The sequence below is a fragment of the Carcharhinus amblyrhynchos genome, chromosome 5, assembly GCF_965287045.1.
Source record: "Carcharhinus amblyrhynchos chromosome 5, sCarAmb.v2.hapA, whole genome shotgun sequence".
Lineage (NCBI taxonomy): Eukaryota > Metazoa > Chordata > Chondrichthyes > Carcharhiniformes > Carcharhinidae > Carcharhinus > Carcharhinus amblyrhynchos.
The window spans coordinates 125,594,724-125,616,903 of NC_137328.1; the positions used below are offsets into that span (position 1 = coordinate 125,594,724).

General features: G+C 45.0%; 1 protein-coding gene across 2 annotated transcripts in view; it reads right to left on the reverse strand.

The window, feature by feature from the left end:
- Positions 1-22,180, reverse strand: part of rictora (RPTOR independent companion of MTOR, complex 2 a) — a 271,841-nt gene that overhangs the window by 68,218 nt on the left and 181,443 nt on the right. For both annotated transcript variants that reach the window (XM_080189548.1, XM_080189549.1), the window contains 6 exons: positions 16,680-16,780; positions 14,767-14,932; positions 6,846-6,947; positions 6,122-6,168; positions 5,699-5,834; positions 4,571-4,770 (listed from right to left, as the gene is read on the reverse strand). In XM_080189548.1, the coding sequence (XP_080045674.1) occupies positions 4,571-4,770; positions 5,699-5,834; positions 6,122-6,168; positions 6,846-6,947; positions 14,767-14,932; positions 16,680-16,780 (752 nt within the window). The remainder of the gene's footprint in view (positions 1-4,570; positions 4,771-5,698; positions 5,835-6,121; positions 6,169-6,845; positions 6,948-14,766; positions 14,933-16,679; positions 16,781-22,180) is intronic.

Sequence of the window (22,180 nt, forward strand, 5' to 3'; positions counted from 1 at the left end):
ACATGATAAAAGGTAGACCGATTAAGAGTACAGAAATGCAGAGGGACCTGGGAGTGCAGGTGCACAAGTCTCTGAAGGTGTCAACACAGCTAGAGGAGGTTGTGAAGAAAGCTTACGGAATGCTAGCCTTTATAGGAAGGGGTATAGCGTATAAGAGCTGTCGTCTAATGCTTCAGTTGTACAGAACGTTGGTTAGACTGCATTTGGAGTACTGCGTCCAGTTCTGGTCACCTTACTACCGGAAGGACATGGAGACCCTGGAGAGGGTGCAGAGGAGGTTTACCAGGATGTTGCCTGGCATGGAAGGACTGAGTTACGAGGAAAGGTTGGAAAAACTGGGGCTCTTCGCCTTAGAAAGACGGAGATTAAGGGGGGATCTGATCGAGGTGTATAAAATAATGAAGGGAATAGATAGAGTCAACAGTGGTAGGCTTTTCCCTAGATTGGGGACAACTATTACGAGAGGTCACGATCTAAGGGTGAGGGGGGAGAAGTATAATTTGGATACTAGAGGAAGGTTTTTCATGCAGAGGGTCGTGGGGGTATGGAACACGCTACCAAGTAAGGTGGTGGAGGCAGGCACGTTGGACTTGTTTAAGGTTTACTTAGATAAACACATGAGCGAAACAGGGATGGAGGGTTATAGTAGACAGCATTAAAAAGGGTCAGAGCCTCAGGACGATACTGGAAATGTAATATTACTTGTTAATGTTTTGTCTCTTTTAATCCACAGGTGTCAGTCCACCTTGTTGTCAAATGAGGGGCATGCACATGGTGGGTCGTGCGTGGGCTGCTCTTGGAGGTTTTGAGAGTGGCCTAGTACTTCGTGTCGTTGTGTGTGCTTAATCCTGGACCAGCAGACGGGCACAACAGCTCAGTGACTATCACTGCTAGCTGTGCAGATACATGGATTTGGGCCTGTGTCTGTGGGAGTTTGCGCATTCTCCCTGTGGTTGCGTGGGTTTCCTCCGGGTGCTCCGGTTTCCTCCCACACCCCAAAGATGTGCTCTTAGGCTGCTTGGTGTACCAAATCGACCCTACACTATTCTCCCCTGAATCTGGCTACATTAGGGGTACCATTCACATACACACGGGGCAGGGTAGGTGTAGGAAAATGCTTTGTTGAAATGGCGGCATGGGCTCGTTGGGCCAAAGGGCCTGTTTCCCATGCTGGGTTGTTCTTTATATTAATGGAATACCTGTCTTTTATGAAGTTACATATTTAATTAATTATCACAGCAGAGAAAGAGCCAATTCAAAGAACAAAGAACAACACAGCACAGGAAACAGCTCTTCGGCCCCACACTGCCCATTTTCACACTCAATGAGTGCCTCATTCCAATTCTTCTTCTACCTACGACTTTTGTCTACGCCTCCTGGACTCCACAACAAAGGGATGCAAATTTAGAGAATTATATGTGCGCCAGGTTAAGGGAGGTCTAATTTAGGGGCAATTTGTTAACACCAATCAGCCTAAAAGCACGATTTTGGGGTCGGGGAGGAAACCGGAGCACCTGAAGAAAACCCACACAAACACGGGGAGAATGTGCAAACTCCCACAGACACCAACCCAAGTCAGAGGTCCGACCCGGGTCCTTGTATCTGCACAGCAAAGTGATAGTCACTGAGCTGTCATGCTGCCCGTCAGTTGGTCCAGTTTAAGCGTACACCAATGACGTGAAGCACTAGGTAACTCTCGAAGCAACATCGAAGAGCAGCCCTTGCACAACCCACCGCGTGTATGCCACTTGTTGACCAACAAAGTGGACCGAATCACCTGTGGATGTAAAAAAAAGACATCAATAAACATACACAGCCTATACAGACATTCACAGAAGATCCCCAGAAGCTCAAACGTAAGAGACAGGTGAGCCATAAAATATGTTGGACGGCCCATAAGAATCTTATTGATTCCCAGGAACGTCCTGAGGCTCTTGATCCTTAACTGGAACATTCTTTTGTATCCCTCCATCTCTAGTCTGCTCATGTGCCTATCTAGGTAAGCCTTAAACAACTCTAGCGTGCCTACCTCCACCACCCTACTTGACAGTGCATTCCAGGCCCCCACAACCCTGTGTGAAAAACCTCTCTCTAACATCTGAATTATACCTTGCCCCAATTCAGCCTGTTTTGTCTGCCCCAGCTTTCCAAGGAGCAAGTTATGCAGTGCCACCCACCCACTCACCTTCTCCCTGTACATTCTTCCTATTCAATAAGTCAATTCCCACTCAAATGCCTCAATTGAACCTGCCCTCAATACTCTCGGGCAGTGCGTTCCAGTTTCCAACCACTCATTCCTTGAATCAATTTCTTTTGTCTCCATCACTTCTTTTGCCAAATATCTGCCTTCCACCAATACAACAGTTTTTCCTTAACTTTTCAGACCCCTCATGATTTAGAATATTTCTTATCAAACTCTCTCTCAACCATCCCTTCGCTCAGGAAAATAGTCCCAACTTCCACAATCCACCTATGTAACTGAAATTCCTCCTCCCTGTACTTATCATGAATCTTTTCTACATGCTAATGCCTTCAATATCTTTCTTAGTGTGGCACCCAGAATTGAACACAATACTCCAGTTGAGGTCAAACCAGTGTTCCATACAAGTTTATAATAACTTCCTTGCTTTTGTGCTTTATGTCTCTAGTAGTAAAGCCCAGCATACTGTATGCTTTATTAGCCAGTTCCTCATCCTGTACTGCCATCTTTAATGAGTTATGCACATATACAGCCATGTAATCCCACTCCTTGCGCTGCCTTTAGAATTTCACCCGTTATTTTACAACGTTCTTCCTACCAAAATGAATTACTTCACACTTCTCTGTATTGATTTCAGCAAAATTGTGGTGGAGGTAAGTTTAAATGAGGGATTCAAAGGGAACTGGATCATTATCTGAAAAGAAAAAATAAGCAAAAAGTACAAAGTGGTATTAGGTGAACTGCCCTTGTAGACAGCCAGCATTAACACAATGAGTCAAATGGCAACCATTCTATGAAATAGGTGGACTATTGAAGAATTAAGCAAAGAAAAATGGGGAAAAATAGTTAAATATGAATAGAAGATTAGAAAACAGGAGCAGGAGTAGGCCATTTTGCCCTTCGAGCCTGCTCCATCATTCATTATGATCATGACTGATCATACAACTCAATAGTTTGATTCTGTCTTCCCTTCACATCCTTTCATCCTCTCAGCCTCAAGTGCTATATCTCTCTGATTCTTGAAAACATTCAATATTTTGCCCTCAACTACTTTCTGCGGTAGCCAATTCCATAGGCTGATCACTCTGTACGTCAAGAAATTTCTCCTCATTTCTGTCCTAAACAGTCTATCCTGTATCATCAGACTGTGACCCATGGCTCTGGACACCCCCACCATCAGGAACATCCTTCTTGCGTTTACCCTGTCCAGCCCTGATAGAATTTTATAGATTTCAATGAAATTACCCCCTCATTCTTCTGAACTCCAGCAAATACAATCCTAACTGACTCAATCTCTCCTCATATGTCAGTCCTACCATCCCAGGAATCAGTCTGCTAAATTTTCTCTGTACTCCCACCAAAACAAGAACTTTTTTTAAATAAGGACACCAAAATTGTGCACAGTATTCCAGACGAGGCCTCACCGAGGCATCTTTGTTTCTGTACTTCAATCCTCTCACTAAGGCAGCCAACATACCAACTGCCTTTTTTTTTTACTGCCTGCTGCATCCGCACGCTTACCTCAAGTGGCTGGTGTAAGAGCTACTTCTTGGTCTTATTACACATTCCCCTCTTCTAACTTATGGCCATTCAGAAAGTAACCTGTCTTTCCACATCACCGTACTGTTTAAAAAAAATTCACAGGATGTGGGCTCACTGGCTAGGCCAGTATTTACGGCCCATCCCTAGTTGCCTTCGAGAAGGTGGTGGTTAGCTGTGTTTTTGAACTGCTGCAGTCCATGTGATGTAGGTACATCCACAGTGCTGTTAGGAAGGGACAGTAAGTAGTCTCAGAACACCAGGTTAAAGTCCGACAGGTTTATTTGGTAGCATGAGCTTTCGGAGCGCTGCTCCTTCATCAGATGAATGCTTTCATGAGGTGGCAGTTACCTGACAAAGGGGCAACACTTCGAAAGCTCGTACTACCTGGACTTTAACCTGTTGTTGTGAGACTACTTACTGTGCCTACCCCAATCCAACACCGACAACTCCACATCATTTTTAGGAAGGGAGTTCCAGGATTTTGATCCCTGCATGGCAAAGCAGTTGCTTGCTCGTCAACCACATCAGATATTTCTGCGGAGAGGAGGCAAACACCATGCACCTTTGCACAGAGATGGGAAAACTGACAGAAAATCACCTGTTCATCTGCCACTGGCACAACTGTCACCCTCCAACAATAAAACAATAAAGTGAGATCAGAAGAGACTATTTGCGGATGGGTTTTTTGTTTAACCCTGCATTTAGTTTTGAATTTTACATTTCAGATGTAACCTCTTCCTCATTCAGTTGTCCATATGGGTTAGATTTCAGGCGTTTATGTTTTAGTTATTGTTTTTAAACCTCAGACTGACATCAACCACAACTTACCATTGAAACATGCTGCATTTCTCCAAAATCTTGACTCCATGGGGGTGGGAGGAAAGGGTACCGATGATCAGGAAGTAGTGCTGGCTGAGGGTGCTGAGCAAGCCATTGTTCTGTAGGCTTCGTTCGTGTTTCAAACTGGAGGAAGGGGACAGCCACTGCACAATGTCTTTCACCAGCTCCTCCAGGTATGTCTGACCATCCTGTTACATTATAGAACAAATGGAAAAGGAAAATGAGCTCTGTCTGTTTGGGAATAGTAACATCTGGAAAGCTGCACTGTCAATCAGAGGTGAAACATTTGCTCATTCCATCATCCTCTCACACCTGACTCTAATTTGGAGTTTTAGAAATGAGGATTTGTTCTGTAAAAGGGACCAGTAACAGTCAACATGTCTGTATAAAGTGAATGTTTAAACTAAAGCTGACAGGGGAGCAAAATATTCTCTCTTATCTGGGAAAGCTCACTGTTATGGAGAACAGCATTTAAAAAACAGTTGTTTCGTGCGTGATCCCTCTCTCTGTTAGCCTTCAGACTCTCCATCCCACTATTTCAGTGTTGCTAAATTTTGTTGATATCATGGACACTATTTTGCCTTCAAATACACTCTCTAAATAAAGGATCTTACGCATTGTTCCTCTTCCTGCATCATCACTGTAATAAGTCATAACATCCCCCCACCCCCACTTCATCTCTCTTTCTCAGGGGATCAAACTCAAATTTCCTTAATCACCCATTCAGTCCTGTAGAAGGGACATATGAATTTGAAATGTTAACTCTATTTCTTTCTCTACAGATACTGCAAGACCTGCAGAGTTGGTCCAGCATTTTCTATATTTATTTCAGATTTCCAGCATGAACAATAATTTGCTTTTATTTGAGCGTTCTATGACCGACAGACTTTTAAAAGCCAAATTCCTAAGCATTTCATCTCAATCCAGTCCATCTTTGCAACTTTCTTCAATCTGAAATGTGGCTCTGGGTTTCTCAATTAGCAAAAACTGTCCTGCATTGTAACTATTTTGTGAACACAATGCTGTTCACCTCCAGAATTAGTAAGTCAAAGTTTTGGATTGTCCTATGTAAAAATTATTTGCTGCCTGTGCAGAGTAAGAAGCTGGCAGGCTCACCTCGTTAGACTCGAGTAGAAACTCAGCAAACTGGCAGCCCACCACAGTCAGCTGCTTTCCCATAGCGTGATCGAGCTCCATATTGGCATACAGCTTACCACTGGGCTTGTAAAAATATAGCAATCGCCGCACAAACCTAAACAAGGAGGAAAGATAAAAGAGTGATCAATGCAAGTGAAAATCAACTGGGTAGAAAGGAGGGAAGATACACCTCATTTGAAGTCAACAGATAAGATTTAGGTTATCAAGATGATCGAGGGAATTGTTACTTTATGAAAGTTTCTAACAAGGGACATAAGTTAAAATAAATTCTGAATAAGAAGGGAAGTCTGCTAACATTTTTCATTTAAAGGGTAATTAAAGAATAGAAGTGCCCACTGACCCAGCTATCCGATGTGGGACACCAGCACAATCTATACTAACCTGTGTAACTGTTCATCTTTGTAATTCCGGAGGTTTACATTCGGCCACTGCAAAAGAACAGACACAGACACAATATTAACCTCAAAGAAACAATACTCACTGGCACCTGAAACACACACCGTTAGAACACAGGAGAATTTTTGGCTCTGAAATCATAATCATCTCTGGGATCTGTCAGTTCTCTTGAACAGCAATAACAGTCCTGAATTTGGACTGATACCTAAATTTAATTTTGATTCATCATTTGCCTCTTTTTCAAAACTATTAGCCCTTGTTGTTGAGCAATCTATTTGTTGTACAACTTCTAATTAACTGATTGCTAAGTGGCACAGTCTGAACAACCTGTCCAATTTTCTAACTTGTGATACAGCACGGAATTGGATACAAGTAAAGCACTCCCTAAACTATCCCCATCAAACAGTCCCAGGTCAGGTACAGCACAGGGTTAGATGGAGTAAAATTACCATTACACTGTCCCCATCAAACAGTCCCAGTTCAGGTACAGCACGGGGTTAGATACAGAGTAAAGCTCCCTCTACATTGTCCCCATCAAACACTCCCAGGAAAGGTACAACATGGGGTTAGAGAGTAAAGATCTCTCTTAACTGTTCTATCAAACACTGCTAAAGTCAGTACAGTCAAGGTCTCCTACTAACATTCTCACTGTTATTAGCACAAAATTAAATACTAATAGAAAATGGTTGTGATTTCTTCATGGTTCTACCTTAAGAATGGTCGAGATTAAGTTCCAATTCCACCTAAGGTTATCCTTGTTATTCAGTACATCGCTGTCTCGCAGGTTCTGCATCATTGCCTCCTCTGTGTCCTAAAAAACAATTGCAACAATATAGAGATGAATGTATGCCAGGCAGCACACACTGATCAGCTTAAACTGAGACAAAATAGAAAAATTGTCTGTTTTATTGTTGATACCGGAGTTGAGGGGGTTGAGCTATGAGGAGAGGCTGAATAAACTAGGCTTGTACTCGTTAGAGTTTAGAAGAATGAGGGGAGATCTCATTGAGACGTATAAGATGATGAATGGGATGGATAGGATAGAGGTGGAGAGACTCTCCCCGCTCAAAAAAGACAGTAGGACTAGGGGGCACAGCCTCAAGATAAAAGGGGGGCGGTTTAGAACGGAGTTGAGGAGGAACTTCTTCACTCAAAGGGTGGTGAATCTCTGGAATTCTCTGCCCGTTGAAGTGGTGGAGGCTGCCTTGCTAAATATTTTTAAGACGCGGGTTGATGGGTTTTTGATAAGAGAGGGGATTAAGGGTTATGGGGAGAGGGCGGGAAAGTGGAACTGAGCAGCGACAGATCAGCCATGATCTTATTGAATGGCGGGGCAGGCTCGAAGGGCTGGATGGCCTACTCCTGCTCCTATTTCTTATGTTCTTATGTTTAAAACTAAAATAAAAACAGAAAATACTGAGTGTCTTTTAAAAAGCATTTAGGCAGTTACAGGGGTAAGATGTGTTTAGAGGGATATGGGCCAAATGCAGGCAATTGGGATTAGTTTTAGGGGTTTAAAAAAAAAAGGGCGGCATGGACAAATTGGGTCAAAGGACCTGTTTCTATGCTGTAAATCTCTGACTCTATGACTTTATAAGTAGAGGGCATGGATTCAAAATAATGGCCAAAGTAGTAAAAATTGAGGGGAAATAGTTTTTAATCTAGAAGGTGATTGGGGTCAAGAACTTCCTGAGAGGATGATGGTGGTGGTGGTGGCATGATTGAGGCATTCAAAAGGGAACTGGATTGCCATCTCAAAGGAAACAATGTGCAAGGTTACTAAGGTGAGGCAGGGAGTGGGCCTAGAAAGAATGCTCTTTCAGAGATACACTGCAGAGTCACTGAGCTAGATGGCCTTCTTCTAAAGATTCTGTGGCCTCCAACAACCACAAAAGTTTTCCTTTGGGCTGGGTACGCTTCCAACCAGTTCAGAGTTTCCCGCTGATTCCACTGACTGTCATTTTGCAAAGGCTTGTTGATATCACAATCTGTCAAATGCTGTGGTGGTGTCAAGGACAGTCAGTTCACCTCTGGAATTTAGCACTTTTGTCCATATTTAGACCAAGGCTGCAATAACATCAAGGGTCCCTGATGAAACCAAAAATGACAATGAATGAGGTGGTTGCTGATGGGTATACGTTGCTTGATAGCACTGTCGATGATACCTATCAATACGTTCATGATTGAGGGAAGGCTAATGGATTGGATTTGACCTTTTTTTGTTTAATTCATTTATTGGCTAGGCCAGCATTTCTTACCCATCCCTCGTTACCCTTTAGATGGTAGTGGTGAACCTCCTTCTTGAAAAGCTAGAGACATTGAGGTGTAGGTACACCACAGTGCTATTAGTGAGGGAATTCCAGAATTTTGATCCAATGACGGTGAAGGAACGGTGATTTATTTCCAGGTCAAGATGGTAAGTGATTTGGAGGGGAATCTTCGGGTAGTGGTGTTCCCAGATGTCTGCTGCTCTTGTCCTAGATGGTAGTTGTTGTGGGTTTGGAAGATGCTGTCCAAGAAATCTTGCACTGCATTTTGTGGACATTGTTGCCATTGCTCATCGGTGGTGGAGGGGGTGAATGTTTTTGGAAGGGTAACAATCAAAAGAGCTGCTCTGTCCTGGATGGCGCCAAGTTCTTTGGGTTTTGTCAGAGCTGCAGTCATCCAGGCAATTGGAGAACACTCCATCATATTTCTGGCTTAGCGGAAGCAGTGGATGAGTTACTCGCTGCAGTCTTTGGCCTGCTCTGGTAGCCAGTCCAGTTCAGTTTCTGGTCAATGGTAACTCCCAGGAAGTTGATGAGGGGGGTATCAGCAATGGTAATGCCATTGACCAACAAGGGGTAATGGTTAGTGTTGCGGTGACCTCAGAAATCATCACTGGCAACAAGGGGAAAATCCGGCACTCCACTGCACCAAACAAAAAAGCAGCATTTGCCCATTTCAATTTATAGTATCAATATGCCATTTTTTAAAATAAGCTAGAATCATTTAATGTGAATGAAGGAGACTGCGTTCAATGCCTAGAATGTATGCGTTATTCCTTAAGAGCAAACAGTATAGAGGGGGAGGAGAAGCAACGGATTTTCTTGCTTATAATTTGTGGCACTCCGACGTATAGTACGATAAGAAATTTGACCTACCCAGAGGCTCCTGACTCAAAATCATTAACCAGGCTCATGGAGTTGCTCAAGAATCACTGTCTTCTAAAACCTCCACATTCTTCAAGATATAAATTTAATTCAACAGGCATGGCCCCTGGAGAATCTGACCAGCATTGATTCCATGGCTAGATTAAGGAAACTAGCAGAATATTGAGAATTTAGTATATTCCTGAATGATATGTTATAGATAGCTCCAAGGTAATCGTAGGGGATTTTAGCTTTCCCAACATTGACTGGGGCAGTCATAGTATGAAAGGGTCAGATGGAGAGAAATTTGTTGAGTGTATTCAGGAGAAATTTCTCATTCAGAATGTGGATGCCTGACTAGAGGGGGCAAAACTTGGCCTCCTCTTGGGAAATAAGGAAGGGCAGGTAACAGAATCGTTAGTGAGGGATCACTTTGGGACCAGTGACCATATTTCCATTAGTTTTAAGATAGCTATGGAAAATGATAGGTCGAGCCCAAAAGTTAAAATTCTAAATTTGGACAAGGCTGATTTAAATGATGTCAGGCAGGAACTTTCAACAGTGAATTGGGAGAGTCTGTGGGAAGGCAAAGGGATGTCTGGTAAGTGGAAGGTTTTCAAAGTGTGTTAACCAGGATTCAGGGTAAGCACATTCCTCTTAGAGTGAAAGGCAAGGCTGGAAGAAGTAGGAAACTCTGGATGACTTAGGATATTGAGGCCCTGGGTCAAGAAGGAGGAGGCATATGACATGAGCAGGCAGCTGGGATCAAGTGGGACCCTTGAAGAGTACAGAGGGTGTAGGAATAGAGTTAGGAGAGAAATCAGGAGGGCAAAACAGGGACATGAGATTGTTTTGGCAGATGAGGCAAAGGAGAATCCAAAGAGCTTCTACAAAATGCATAAAGGGCAAAAGAATAACTAGGGAGAGAGTAGGGCCTCTTAAGGTTCAACAAGGGATGGGTGAGATCCTAAATGAATATTTCACAATTAGTATTCACCATTGAGAAAAGCATGGATGTTAGGGAACTTGGGGAAATAAACAGTGATATCGTAACATAAGGAGTGTACATATAAGAGAAAAGGATGTGCTGGAAGTCTTAAAGTGCATCAAAGTAGATAAATTCCCGGGACCTGATGAAGTGTATCCCAGGACAATGTAGGAGGCTAGGGAGGAAACTGCTGGTTCCTTAGCAGAGATATTTGTATCATTGGTAGTTACAGGTGAGGTGCCTGAAGATTGGAGGGTGGCAAATGTTGTGCCTTTGTTTAAAAAGAGCTGTAGGGAAAAGCCTGGGAACTACAGGCTGGTGAGCCTCACATCCACAGTGGTAAGTTGTTGAGAATCAGGATCTACAGCATTTAGAGACGCAAGGACTGATTAGGGACACCCTGCATGGCTTTGAGTGGAAAATCATGTCTCATAACTCTGACTGATGTTTTTGAAGGGGTAACCAAGAAGGTAGATGAGGGCAGTGCAGTTGATGTCGTCTATATGGATTTTAGCAAAGCCTTTGACAAGGTACCACGTGGTAGGTTGTTAAATCTCACAGGATCCAGGCTGAGGTAGCCAAATGGATACAAAATTGGCTTGGTGATAGAAAACAGAGGGTAGTTGCTGAGGTTTGTTTTTCAAACTGGAGGCCATTACAGAGGCGCAGCTGCAAGGTGACAGGGACTGGGAGCTGAATGTCCAGGGGTATCAAGTGTTTAGGAAGGATAGGCAGGAAGGAAATGCGGGGGGGGGCGTAGCTCTGCTGATTAAGGATAGCATCAGGGTGGTAGCAAGGGATGATATTGGAGCCAAGGAGCAGAACGTGGAATCGTTGTGGGTAGAGATTAGGAACAGCAAAGGGAGGAAGATGCTGGTGGGTGTCGTCTATAGGCCCCCGAATAACGATCTGGAGGTGGGGCGGGCTGTTAACGCGCAAATAAGTGCGGCGTGCAGGAATGGGACGGCCGTAGTTAAGGGGGATTTCAATCTGCATATTGATTGGTCAACCCATGTTGGACGCGGTGGGCTCGAGGAGGAATTCTTGGAATGCTGCCGGGATACTTTCCTGGAACAGTGTGTGTTGGAGCCGACGAGGGAGCAAGCTATCTTGGATCTGGTGCTATGTAATGAGGTGGGTAGAATTAGGGAACTTGCGGTGAAGGAGCCTCTTGGGGAGAGTGATCATTGTATGGTGGAGTTTCTGGTGCAGATGGAGGAGGAGAAAGTGGGTTCCCGGACACGCGTCGTTTGTTTGAACAGAGGGGAGTACGGTAGGATGAGAGAAGAATTGGCGAATGTGGACTGGGGGAGCGCGTTGGAAGGTAGGTCTGCTGAGGAGCAGTGGAGGATCTTTAAGGAGATCTTTCTTGGTGCTCAGCTGAAATTTATTCCGATGGTCAAAAAGGACAGTAGGAGGAGAGGTAATAAGCCATGGATAACGAAGGAGGTGAAGGAAAGTGTTAAGTTAAAAGCGGAGGCGTTTAGAGTAGCTAAGAGTAGTGGGCGAGAAGAGGATTGTGAGAGGTTTAAATGTCAACAAAGATTGACAAAGAAGTTGCTAAAGAAGGGTAGGAGAAACTATGAAGCTGGGCTAGCGCTTAATATAAAAAAGGATAACAAGAGTTTTTATAAATATATAAAAAGGAAGAGGCTGGCTAGGGTGAACGTTGGTCCCTTAGAGGATGAGAAGGGGGACTTAGTGGTAGGGGATGGGGATATGGCTGAGGTCTCGAATAACTTTTTTGTTTCGGTCTTCACGGAGGAGGACGTGAATAATTTGCCGGATGTTAGAGATGGAAAGGTGGTAGGACTGGAGGGTCTCGATGACATTACTGTTACTAGAGAGGCGGTGCTCGACAGACTGGAGGGGCTGATTGTGGACAAGTCCCCAGGACCGGATGGAATGCATCCGAGGGTCCTGAAAGAAACGGCGGAGGTGATAGTGGATGCCTTGGTGGTTATTTTCCAGACGTCGCTGGATTCCGGGGAAGTGCCAGAAGATTGGAAAACGGCGAATGTTACACCGTTGTTTAAGATGGGTGCCAGGCAAAAGGCAGGGAATTATAGGCCGGTTAGTTTAACATCTGTTGTAGGTAAAATGTTAGAATCCGTCATCAAGGAGGAAATAGCGAGGCATCTTATATTTTGGCCTTGGAGGGAGTGCAGAGGAGGTTTACTAGGCTGATACCGGAGTTGAGGGGGTTGAGCTATGAGGAGAGGCTGAATAAACTGGGCTTGTACTCGTTAGAGTTTAGAAGAATGAGGGGAGATCTCATTGAGACGTATAAGATGATGAATGGGATGGATAGGATAGAGGTGGAGAGACTCTTCCCGCTCAAAAAAGACAGTAGGACTAGGGGGCACAGCCTCAAGATAAAGGGGGGGCGGTTTAGAACGGAGTTGAGGAGGAACTTCTTCACTCAAAGGGTGGTGAATCTCTGGAATTCTCTGCCCGTTGAAGTGGTGGAGGCTGCCTTGCTAAATATTTTTAAGACGCGGTTGATGGGTTTTTGATAAGAGAGGGGATTAAGGGTTATGGGGAGAGGGCGGGAAAGTGGAACTGAGCAGCGACAGATCAGCCATGATCTTACTGAATGGCGGGGCAGGCTCGAAGGGCTAGATGGCCTACTCCTGCTCCTATTTCTTATGTTCTTAAGAAGTTCCTCCTCAACTCTGATCTAAACTGCTCCACCCCCCCCCTTATCTTGAGGCTGTGCCCTCTAGTCCTGCTATCCTTTCTAAGTGGGAAGAATCTCTCTACCTCTACTCTATCCCCTTCATTATCTTATACGTCTCTATAAGGTCCCCCCTCATCCTTCTAAACTCCAACGAGTACAGACTCAGTCCATTTAGTCTCTCTTCATAGGCCAACCCCCTCATCTCCGGTATCAGCCTAGTGAACCTCCTCTGCACTCCCTCCGAGGCCAATATATCCTTCCGCTAGTGCGGCGACCAAAGCTGCACACAGTACTCCAGCTGTGGCCTCACCAGTACCCTGTACAGTTGCAGCAAGACCTTCCTGCTTTTATATTCTATCCCCCTCGCTATAAAGGCCAACATCCCATTCGCCTTCTTGACCACCTGCTGCACCTGCAGACTGGGTTTTTGCGACTCGTGCACAAGGACCCCCAGGTCCCTCTGCACCGCAGCATGCTGCAGCTTTTTGCCTTTTAAATAATAATCCCTCCTATTATTTCTGCCAAAGTGGATAACCTCACACTTGCTAATATTATACTCCATCTGCCAGGTCCTCGCCCACTCGCTCAACCTATCCAGATCTCTCTGCAGACTTTCCACACCCTCCACGCAATTTGCTTTTCCACTCATCTTTGTGTCAACAGCAAATTTTGTCACCCTACACTCAGTCCCCTCCTCCAGATCATCTATATAAATGGTAAACAGTTGAGGTCCCAGCACTGATCCCTGCAACATTTCATAATGTTGAATATCACAACCATTGGCTGATAGTCTTTAAGGAACGCTGCCTGGCTTTTCTTTGATACTGGGATGATGGTCATCTTCTTGAAATAGAGAAGGACCTCAGATTGGTGAAAGAGAGACTGCATCTGTTATGCTAGGGACCTCAAAGGGAGGCTGAAAGAGGTTATCCATCATCACCCCATCTCAGGTGGGTCAAATAAACCCAAGAACGACGATGTAGAAATCTGGGGCACATTCATTGTAAGGTATGGTTCAGTGAATATAACTCTGAGGGTGCTGCTTGAGTAGTCTGTGGGACAGCTTACCAAATTTCATCACAGGTCCCTGTTATTAGCGAGGAGGATTTTGTGGGGTTGATTGGATAGGATGTACTTTTGATGCTTCCAATGCATAGGGCTATGCCAAATGTTCAGCTTTACTCTCATTTCATTTTGCAGCAATTTGAGGTCATCAGGAATTTTACCTTGCAGAATTGGTGCAGAATATTATGTGCACTTGCATTACAATGGTGAGCAACTCTGCTACCAAGGGCTCTGCAACTGATTGTCAGATGTGAAAATTGACTTAATTCTATACTAAACATTTGTACCCCCAGCTACCAAAGATTAATAATTAAATGGTCTCCTCCCCACTTTTGCTTGCTTGCGCAACACGTGAAACTGTATTATGTCAAAACACAAAGCTGAATTCAAACAATTACTTGAACCTGTAGCAAGTTTATTTATTAGTGTCACAAGTAGCCTTACATTAAAACGCTGCAATGACGATACTGTGAAAATCCCCTAGTCGCCACATTCTGGCACCTGATGGATACAGTGAGGAAGAATTTAGCATGGTCAATCCATCTAACCAGACGTTTTTCAGGCTGTGGGTGGAAACCAGAGTACCCGGAGGAAACCCACGCAGACACAGAGAGACTGTGCAAACTCTGCACAGTGAATTGAACTAGGGTCCCTGGTGCTGTGAGGTAGCAGTGCTGGCCACTGTGCCACCATATTGCCAGTGGTTTACCTGCATATTTCAGAAGTGTCCACTACCACAAGTTTGTAAAATGCTGCACCATTTTACCTTCAAGATGAAGATGTCTTTCTGGACACGCAGGTGGTGATCCCGCTTTTGGGTAATGGAGCCACTTTTGTGCGTAATGTGATCCAAGTATAGGCTGTAAGGTTTCGGACCACGTTTCTTCATTTCGTGAAAGCGCTTCAGGCAGGTCACAGCTGCACTGGCTCGCCTGTTATGAAACCAACAATAAAATGAAATCATTGAGTAAAATAAGCAACTGTCCTGTTGATTGACACTCCTAGTTAGTTTATTTATTAGTGTCACAAGTAGGCTTCCATTAACACTGCAATGAAGTTACTGTGAAAATCCCCTATTCGCCACACTCTGGCACTTGTTCAAGTACACTGAAGGAGAATTTAGCATGACCAATACACCTAACCAGCACATCTTTCGGACTGTAGGGGGAAACCAGAGCACCTGGAAGAAACCCACAGAGACAGTGACCCAAGCCAGGAATCGAATCTGGGTCCCTGGCGCTGTGAGGCAGCAGTGCTAACCACTGTGCCATGTGCTTTACAAATTGAAATGAAACATTAGGAATAAAAACAAAATCACATGACCAAAATGGAATCTGACTTCTGTAGTCATCATAAACCAGCAATCCTGGTCATTGTCCTCCTGACCTTTACTCCTACTCCCAAGTTTCAAACACACTGTTCTTCACTCTTATTCAGTGTGTTGGTGTCAGATTTTGCTCAAAGAGTGTACAGAAATTGTTTTGTTTGAAATATTCATTCCTGTATGGTCTTGTATAGCTTCTGGTTTCACGATATCAGACCTGTTCACGTAGACTACAAAACTGGGTAAAAGAGAATGTTTCATTCCCATCTACCATTGGTGGAAAGATCAAGGATTCAGAGGGGACAGATTTAAAATGATTGGCAAAAGAATCTAAGACTGAAAATGCATAAAGTGGTTATGACTTGGAATATCCTACTTGGAAAAGTAACTGACGCAGATTCATTTGTGGCTTTTGAAAGAGATTTGGATATGCACCAGAAGGGAAAATACCTTTTTGGCTGCAGGGAACGGGAGACAAAATTGCTCTTAGTGAGCTAGCATGGGACCGACAGGTCAAACAGTCCTCTTCTCTGATTTAACCACTTTATCATTCTATAGTATTGGTACCACCTATGTGTGCAAGAGTCAGGTCCTGTACAGGTACAGTACAGAGCCATAAAAGGGAAGGATTCCCTTCTGTGTGTTACTGTTTGACACTTCCAAATTACACCAGCACAACAGAGAGACCAGTACTAGAATGGAGATGATGTACAATGATGAGAAATGGATAGTATTGCTTTCTGGTATAAAAGATATACACAACTGTTGTATAAACAGCTCCCATGTGGACAATGAAAGCCTTCTGTATCCATGACACTGTTACTGTATAGTAAACACTCTAGTTTGTTTTTTTTGTCCTCCCCTGTTGAAGACACTGATTCTTGCTGGGGTACAGCCCACTCACTTTGACTATTCTCTATCATTTGAAATTAGCTGCAATACAGACAACCTTACCAGCTATGGACAATGGTGACATTAGAACAGGGCCTCATTAAATCCATGTGTACCTTCCAGTGGGGTCACTGGATAGTAGCCACGAACAGAAATCTTGGCTGAAGATCCATCATCCACTATTCCAACTATGTCCCTCAACTTTAGGAATGCTCAGGACAGCAGGAACCTGGTTTGCATTTCTCAGTACCAAAATGCATATGTAGTATGTTTAACAAATAACTCCCCTTGAGAGCTTCTATCTCGTCTGTATCAGAGCAAAATTATAATTCACGCAGACAACAACAGTGACCTAAAGGTTACAGATCACAGTCAGTAAATAGTAACTGCAGTCCCAGTTTTTTTTAACATTAATTCCCTTGAACCCTGCATATTGCTTGGCATGAATGCTGAAATGAACTTACAGCCGCTTTTCCTGAGAGATATCGAATGAAGCTGCCATGTTCATGAGGGTCGGTAGACAGTGTAAATGGTGGCTGTAGGTATACGGCAGGATAGTATTTGCCTGGATAAGAGAAACAGGTGTTTATGGCTAGCTACATCAGATCATAAGCTTATGTAAAACTTCAGCGCAGTGCTGAAAAAGTGGCAAGATATTGAAATGAGGGCACACCTTCCTTGTCATCATATTAAACAAAGAACAACACAGCACGGGAAACAGGCCCTTCGACCCAATGAGCCCATGCTGCCATTTCAACATTGTGAGTGCCCTCCTCTACCCATGACCTTTGTTTACACCTATTGGGGAAGATTGAGGGAAGACTAATTTAGAGACAATTTGTTACACCAGTCAGCCTAAGAGCACGTTTTTGAGGTGTGGGAGGAAACCGGAGCACCCGGAGAAACCCCACGCAATCACGGGGAGAATGTGCAAACTCCCGCAGACACCAGCCCAAATCCGTGTATCTGCACAGCAAACAGTGATAGTCACTGGGCTGTCATGTTGCCCGTCAGATGGTCCAGTTTAAGCGTACACTAACGACGTGAAGCACTAGGCAACTCTCGAAGCAACATCCAAGAGCAGCCCTCGCACGACCCACCACGTGTATGCCCCTTGTTGGTCAACAAGGCGGACCGAATCACCTGTGAAGTAAAAGAAAAGACATCAATAAACATGCAAAGCTTAGACAGACATTTATGGAATCCCCAGAAGCGCAGAAATAAAGCAAGTGAACCATGAAACATGTTGGAAGGTCCATAGGAATCAACTGATTCCCAGGGACGTTCTAAAAAGTCTCCTGTATCCCTCCATCTCTAGTCCGCTCATGGGCCTGTCTATGTAAGCCTTAAACAACCCTAGCGTGCCTGCCTCCACCACCCTACTTGGCAGTGCACTCCAGGCCCCCACCACCCTCTGTGCGAAAAACCTCCCTCTAACATCCGAGTTATATCTCGCCCCCCTCACCCGAAGCCCGTGGCCCCTAGTAATTATTGTATCCAACCTAGGAAAAAGCTTACCACTGTTCACTTTATCTATACCCTTCATAATCTTATACACCTCTATTAGATCTCCCCTCATTCGCTGCCTTTCTAAGGAGAACAGCCCCAATTTGCCCAATCTTTCCTCATAGCTCAGTCCTTCCATACCAGGCAACATCCTGGTAAACCTCCTCTGCACTCTCTCCAGGGTCTCCACGTCCTTCCGGTAGTAAGGCGACCAGAACTGGACGCAGTACTCCAAATGCAGGCGAACCAATGTTCTATACAACTGCAACATTATACTCCAGCTTTAATACTCTATACCCCTCCCTATAAAGGCAAGCATAAGAACATAAGAAATAGGAGAAGTTGGCCATCCAGCCCTTCGAGCCTGCCCCGCCATTCAATAAAATCATGGCTGATCTGTTGTGGCTCAGTTCCACATTCCCGCCCTCTCCCCATAACCCTTAATCCCCTCACTTATCAAAAACCCATCAACCCGCGTCTTAAAAATATTTAGCGAGGCAGCCTCCACCACTTCAACGGGCAGAGAATTCCAGAGATTCACCACCCTTTCAGTGAAGAAGTTCCTCCTCAACTCCGTTCTAAAACGCCCCCCCTTTATCTTGAGGCTGGGCCCTCTAGTCCTACTGTCCTTTCTGAGCGGGAAGAGCCTCTCCACCTCTATCCTATCCATCCCATTCATCATCTTATATGTCTCAATGAGATCTCCCCTCATTCTTCTAAACTCTAACGAGTACAAGCCTAGTTTATTCAGCCTCTCCTCATAGCTCAACCCCCTCAACTCCGGTATCAGCCTAGTAAACCTCCTCTGCACTCCCTCCATGGCCAAAATATCCTTGCGTAAGTACGGCGCCCAAAACTGCACACAGTACTCCAGCTGCGGCCTCACCAATGCCCTATATAGCCGCAGCAAGACCTCCCTATTTTTATATTCAATCCCCCTCGCTATGATGAAGCTGAGGCAATGGAGTTGGTTTCGTTAAGGGGAAATCGTGTCTGACAAATTTATTGGAGTTCTATGAAGATGTGTCTAGGGCGGTGGATAGAGGAGAGCCGGTGGATGTGGTCTTTCTTGATTTTCAGAAGGTGTTTGACAAGGTACCTCACAAGGGGTTATTGCAGAAGGTAAGGGGGCATGGAGTTGGGGGTAGGGTGTTAGCGTGGATAGAGGATTGGTTGTCAAATAGGAAGCAGAGAGTGGGGGTTAATGGGTGCTATTCGGATTGGCGGTTGGTGACTAGTGGAGTGCCCCAGGGGTCGGTGCTGGGGCCTCAGCTATTTACCATTTATATAGATGATCTGGAGGAGGGAACCGAGTGTATGGTGTCGAAATTTGCTGATGACACCAAGATTGGTGGAACGGCAAATTGCGCGGAGGGTGTGGAGAGTCTGCAGAAGGATCTAGATAGGCTGGGCGAATGGGCCAGGAACTGGCAAATGGAATTTAGTGTTGGCAAGTGCGAGGTGGTCCACTTTGGTAGGAATAATGGTAGGAAGGACTATTACTTACGTGGCGAAAAACTGCAGCAGGCGATGGTGCAGAGGAACCTCAGGGTCCTTGTGCATGAGTCACCAGCCTACAGGTGCAGCAGGTGGTCAGGAAGGCTAATGGGATGCTGGCCTTTATAGCGAGGGGATTGAAAGAATACCATAGGCCTTCTTCGTCACCTTCTCCACCTGTACTGTCACCTTCAAGGACTTGTGTACTTGCACCCCAGGTCCCTCTGCGTTTTTATACTCTTAATAGGCCTACCATTTATCGTGTAACTCCCCCCTCCATTATTTCTTCCAAAATACATTACCTCGCATTTATCTGGATTAAATTCCATCTGCCATTTCTCTGCCCAATATACCAGCCTATCTATATCCCGCTGTATTGCCTGACACTGCTCCTCACTATCAGCAAGTCCAGCCATCTTCGTATCATGAGGTAATAAGCCGTGGATAACGAAGGAGGCGAAGGAAAGTGTTAAATTAAAAGCAGAGGAATTTAGAGTAGCTAAGAGTAGTGGGCGAGAAGAGGATTGGGAGAGGTTTAAATGTCAACAAAGATTGACAAAGAAGTTGATAAAGAAGGGTAGGAGAAACTATGAAGCTGGGCTAGCGCTTAATATAAAAAAGGATAGCAAGAGTTTTTATAAATATATAAAAAGGAAGAGGCTGACTAGGGTGAACGTTGGTCCTTTAGAGGATGAGAAAGAGGACCTAGTGGTAGGGGATGGGGATATTGCTAAGGTATTGAATAACTTTTTTGTGTCTGTCTTCACGGAGGAGGACGTGAATAATTTGCCGGGTGTTAGCGATGGAAAGGTGGTAGGACTGGAGGGTCTTAATGACATTACTGTTACTAGAGAGGCGGTGCTCGACAGACTGGAGGGGCTGATTGTGGACAAGTCCCCAGGACCGGATGGATTGCATCCGAGGGTGCTGAAAGAAATGGCAGAGGTGATAGTGGATGCCTTGGTGGTTATTTTCCAGACGTCGCTGGATTCCGGGGAAGTGCCGGAAGATTGGAAAACGGCTAATGTTACGCCGTCGTTTAAGAAGGGTGCCAGGCAAAAGGCGGGGAATTATAGGCCAGTTAGTTTAATGTCTGTGGTAGGTAAAATGTTAGAATCCGTCATTAAGGACGAAATTGCGAGGCATCTTGAAGGGAATTGCTTGACAGAGCAGACGCAGCATGGTTTCATTAAAGGGAAGTCGTGTCTGACAAATTTACTGGAGTTCTATGAGGATGTGTCTAGGGCGGTGGATAGAGGAGAGCCGGTGGATGTGGTCTTTCTGGATTTTCAGAAGGCGTTTGACAAAGTACCTCACAAGAGGTTATTGCAGAAGGTCGAGGGACATGGAGTTGGGGGTAGGGTGTTAGCGTGGATAGAGGATTGGTCGTCAAATAGGAGGCAGAGAGTGGGGGTCAACGGGTGCTATTCGGATTGGCGGATGGTGACTAGTGGAGTGCCCCAGGGGTCGGTGCTGGGGCCTCAGCTTTTTACCATTTATATAGATGATCTGGAGGAGGGAACCGAGTGTAGGGTGTCGAAATTTGCTGATGACACCAAGATTGGGGGAACGGCAAATTCTGCGGAGGGTGTGGAGAGTCTGCAGAAGGATCTAGATAGGCTGGGCGAATGGGCCAGGAAATGGCAAATGGAATTTAATGTTGGCAAGTGTGAGGTGGTCCACTTTGGTAGGAAGAATGGTAGGAAGGACTATTACTTACGGGGCGAAAAACTGCAGCAGGCGACGGTGCAGAGGGACCTCGGGGTCCTTGTGCATGAGTCGCAAAAACCCAGCTTGCAGGTGCAGCAGGTGGTCAGGAAGGCGAATGGGCTGCTGGCCTTCATAGCGAGGGGGATTGAATATAAAAGTAGGGAGGTCTTGCTGCAGCTGTATAGGGCATTGGTGAGGCCGCAGCTGGAGTACTGTGTGCAGTTTTGGGCGCCGCACCCGCGCAAAGATATTTTGGCCTTGGAGGGAGTGCAGAGGAGGTTTATTAGGCTGATATCGGAGTTGAGGGGGTTGAGCTATGAGGAGAGGCTGAATAAACTAGGCTTGTACTCGTTAGAGTTTAGAAGAATGAGGGGAGATCTCATTGAGACGTATATGATGATGAATGGGTTGGATAGGATAGAGGTGGAGAGACTCTTCCCGCTCAAAAAAGACAGTAGGACTAGGGGGCACAGCCTCAAGATAAAGGGGGGGCGGTTTAGAACGGAGTTGAGGAGGAACTTCTTCACTGAAAGGGTGGTGAATCTCTGGAATTCTCTGCCCGTTGAAGTGGTGGAGGCTGCCTCGCTAAATATTTTTAAGACGCGGGTTGATGGGTTTTTGATAAGCGAGGGGATTAAGGGTTATGCGGAGAGGGCGGGAAAGTGGAACTGAGCCATGACAGATCAGCCATGATCTTATTGAATGGCGGGGCAGGCTCGAGGGGCTAGATGGCCTAGTCCTGCTCCTATTTCTTATGTTCTTATCATCTGCAAACTTGCTGATCACACCACTTACTCCCTCTTCCAAGTCATTTATGTATATTACAAATAACAAAGGTCCCAGTACTGAGCCCTGTGGCACACCACTAGTTACAGACCTCCATCTAAAAAAGGACCCTTCCACTACTACTCTGTCTCCTATTACCAAGCCAGTTCTAAATCCATCTGGACACCTGTCCTTGTATCCCATGAGCCTTAACCTTTTCCACCAACCTACCATGAGGGACTTTGTCAAATGCCTTACTGAAATCCATGTAGAAGACATCCATAAAGAATTTTATCTGAGGAGATTAGGGAAGGTTACCAAGTGTCCTGTCCAACATAAATTTTTCTCCCAATATCACAAACAGATAAACTGCAAGAAGCTAAACTTAGCAATCAGAACTCATTCATCTCATGACTATTCCCTGTACCTATACAACTATAATAATGACACGTCACAATAATTCGTACCTATAAAGAACAGCATCACA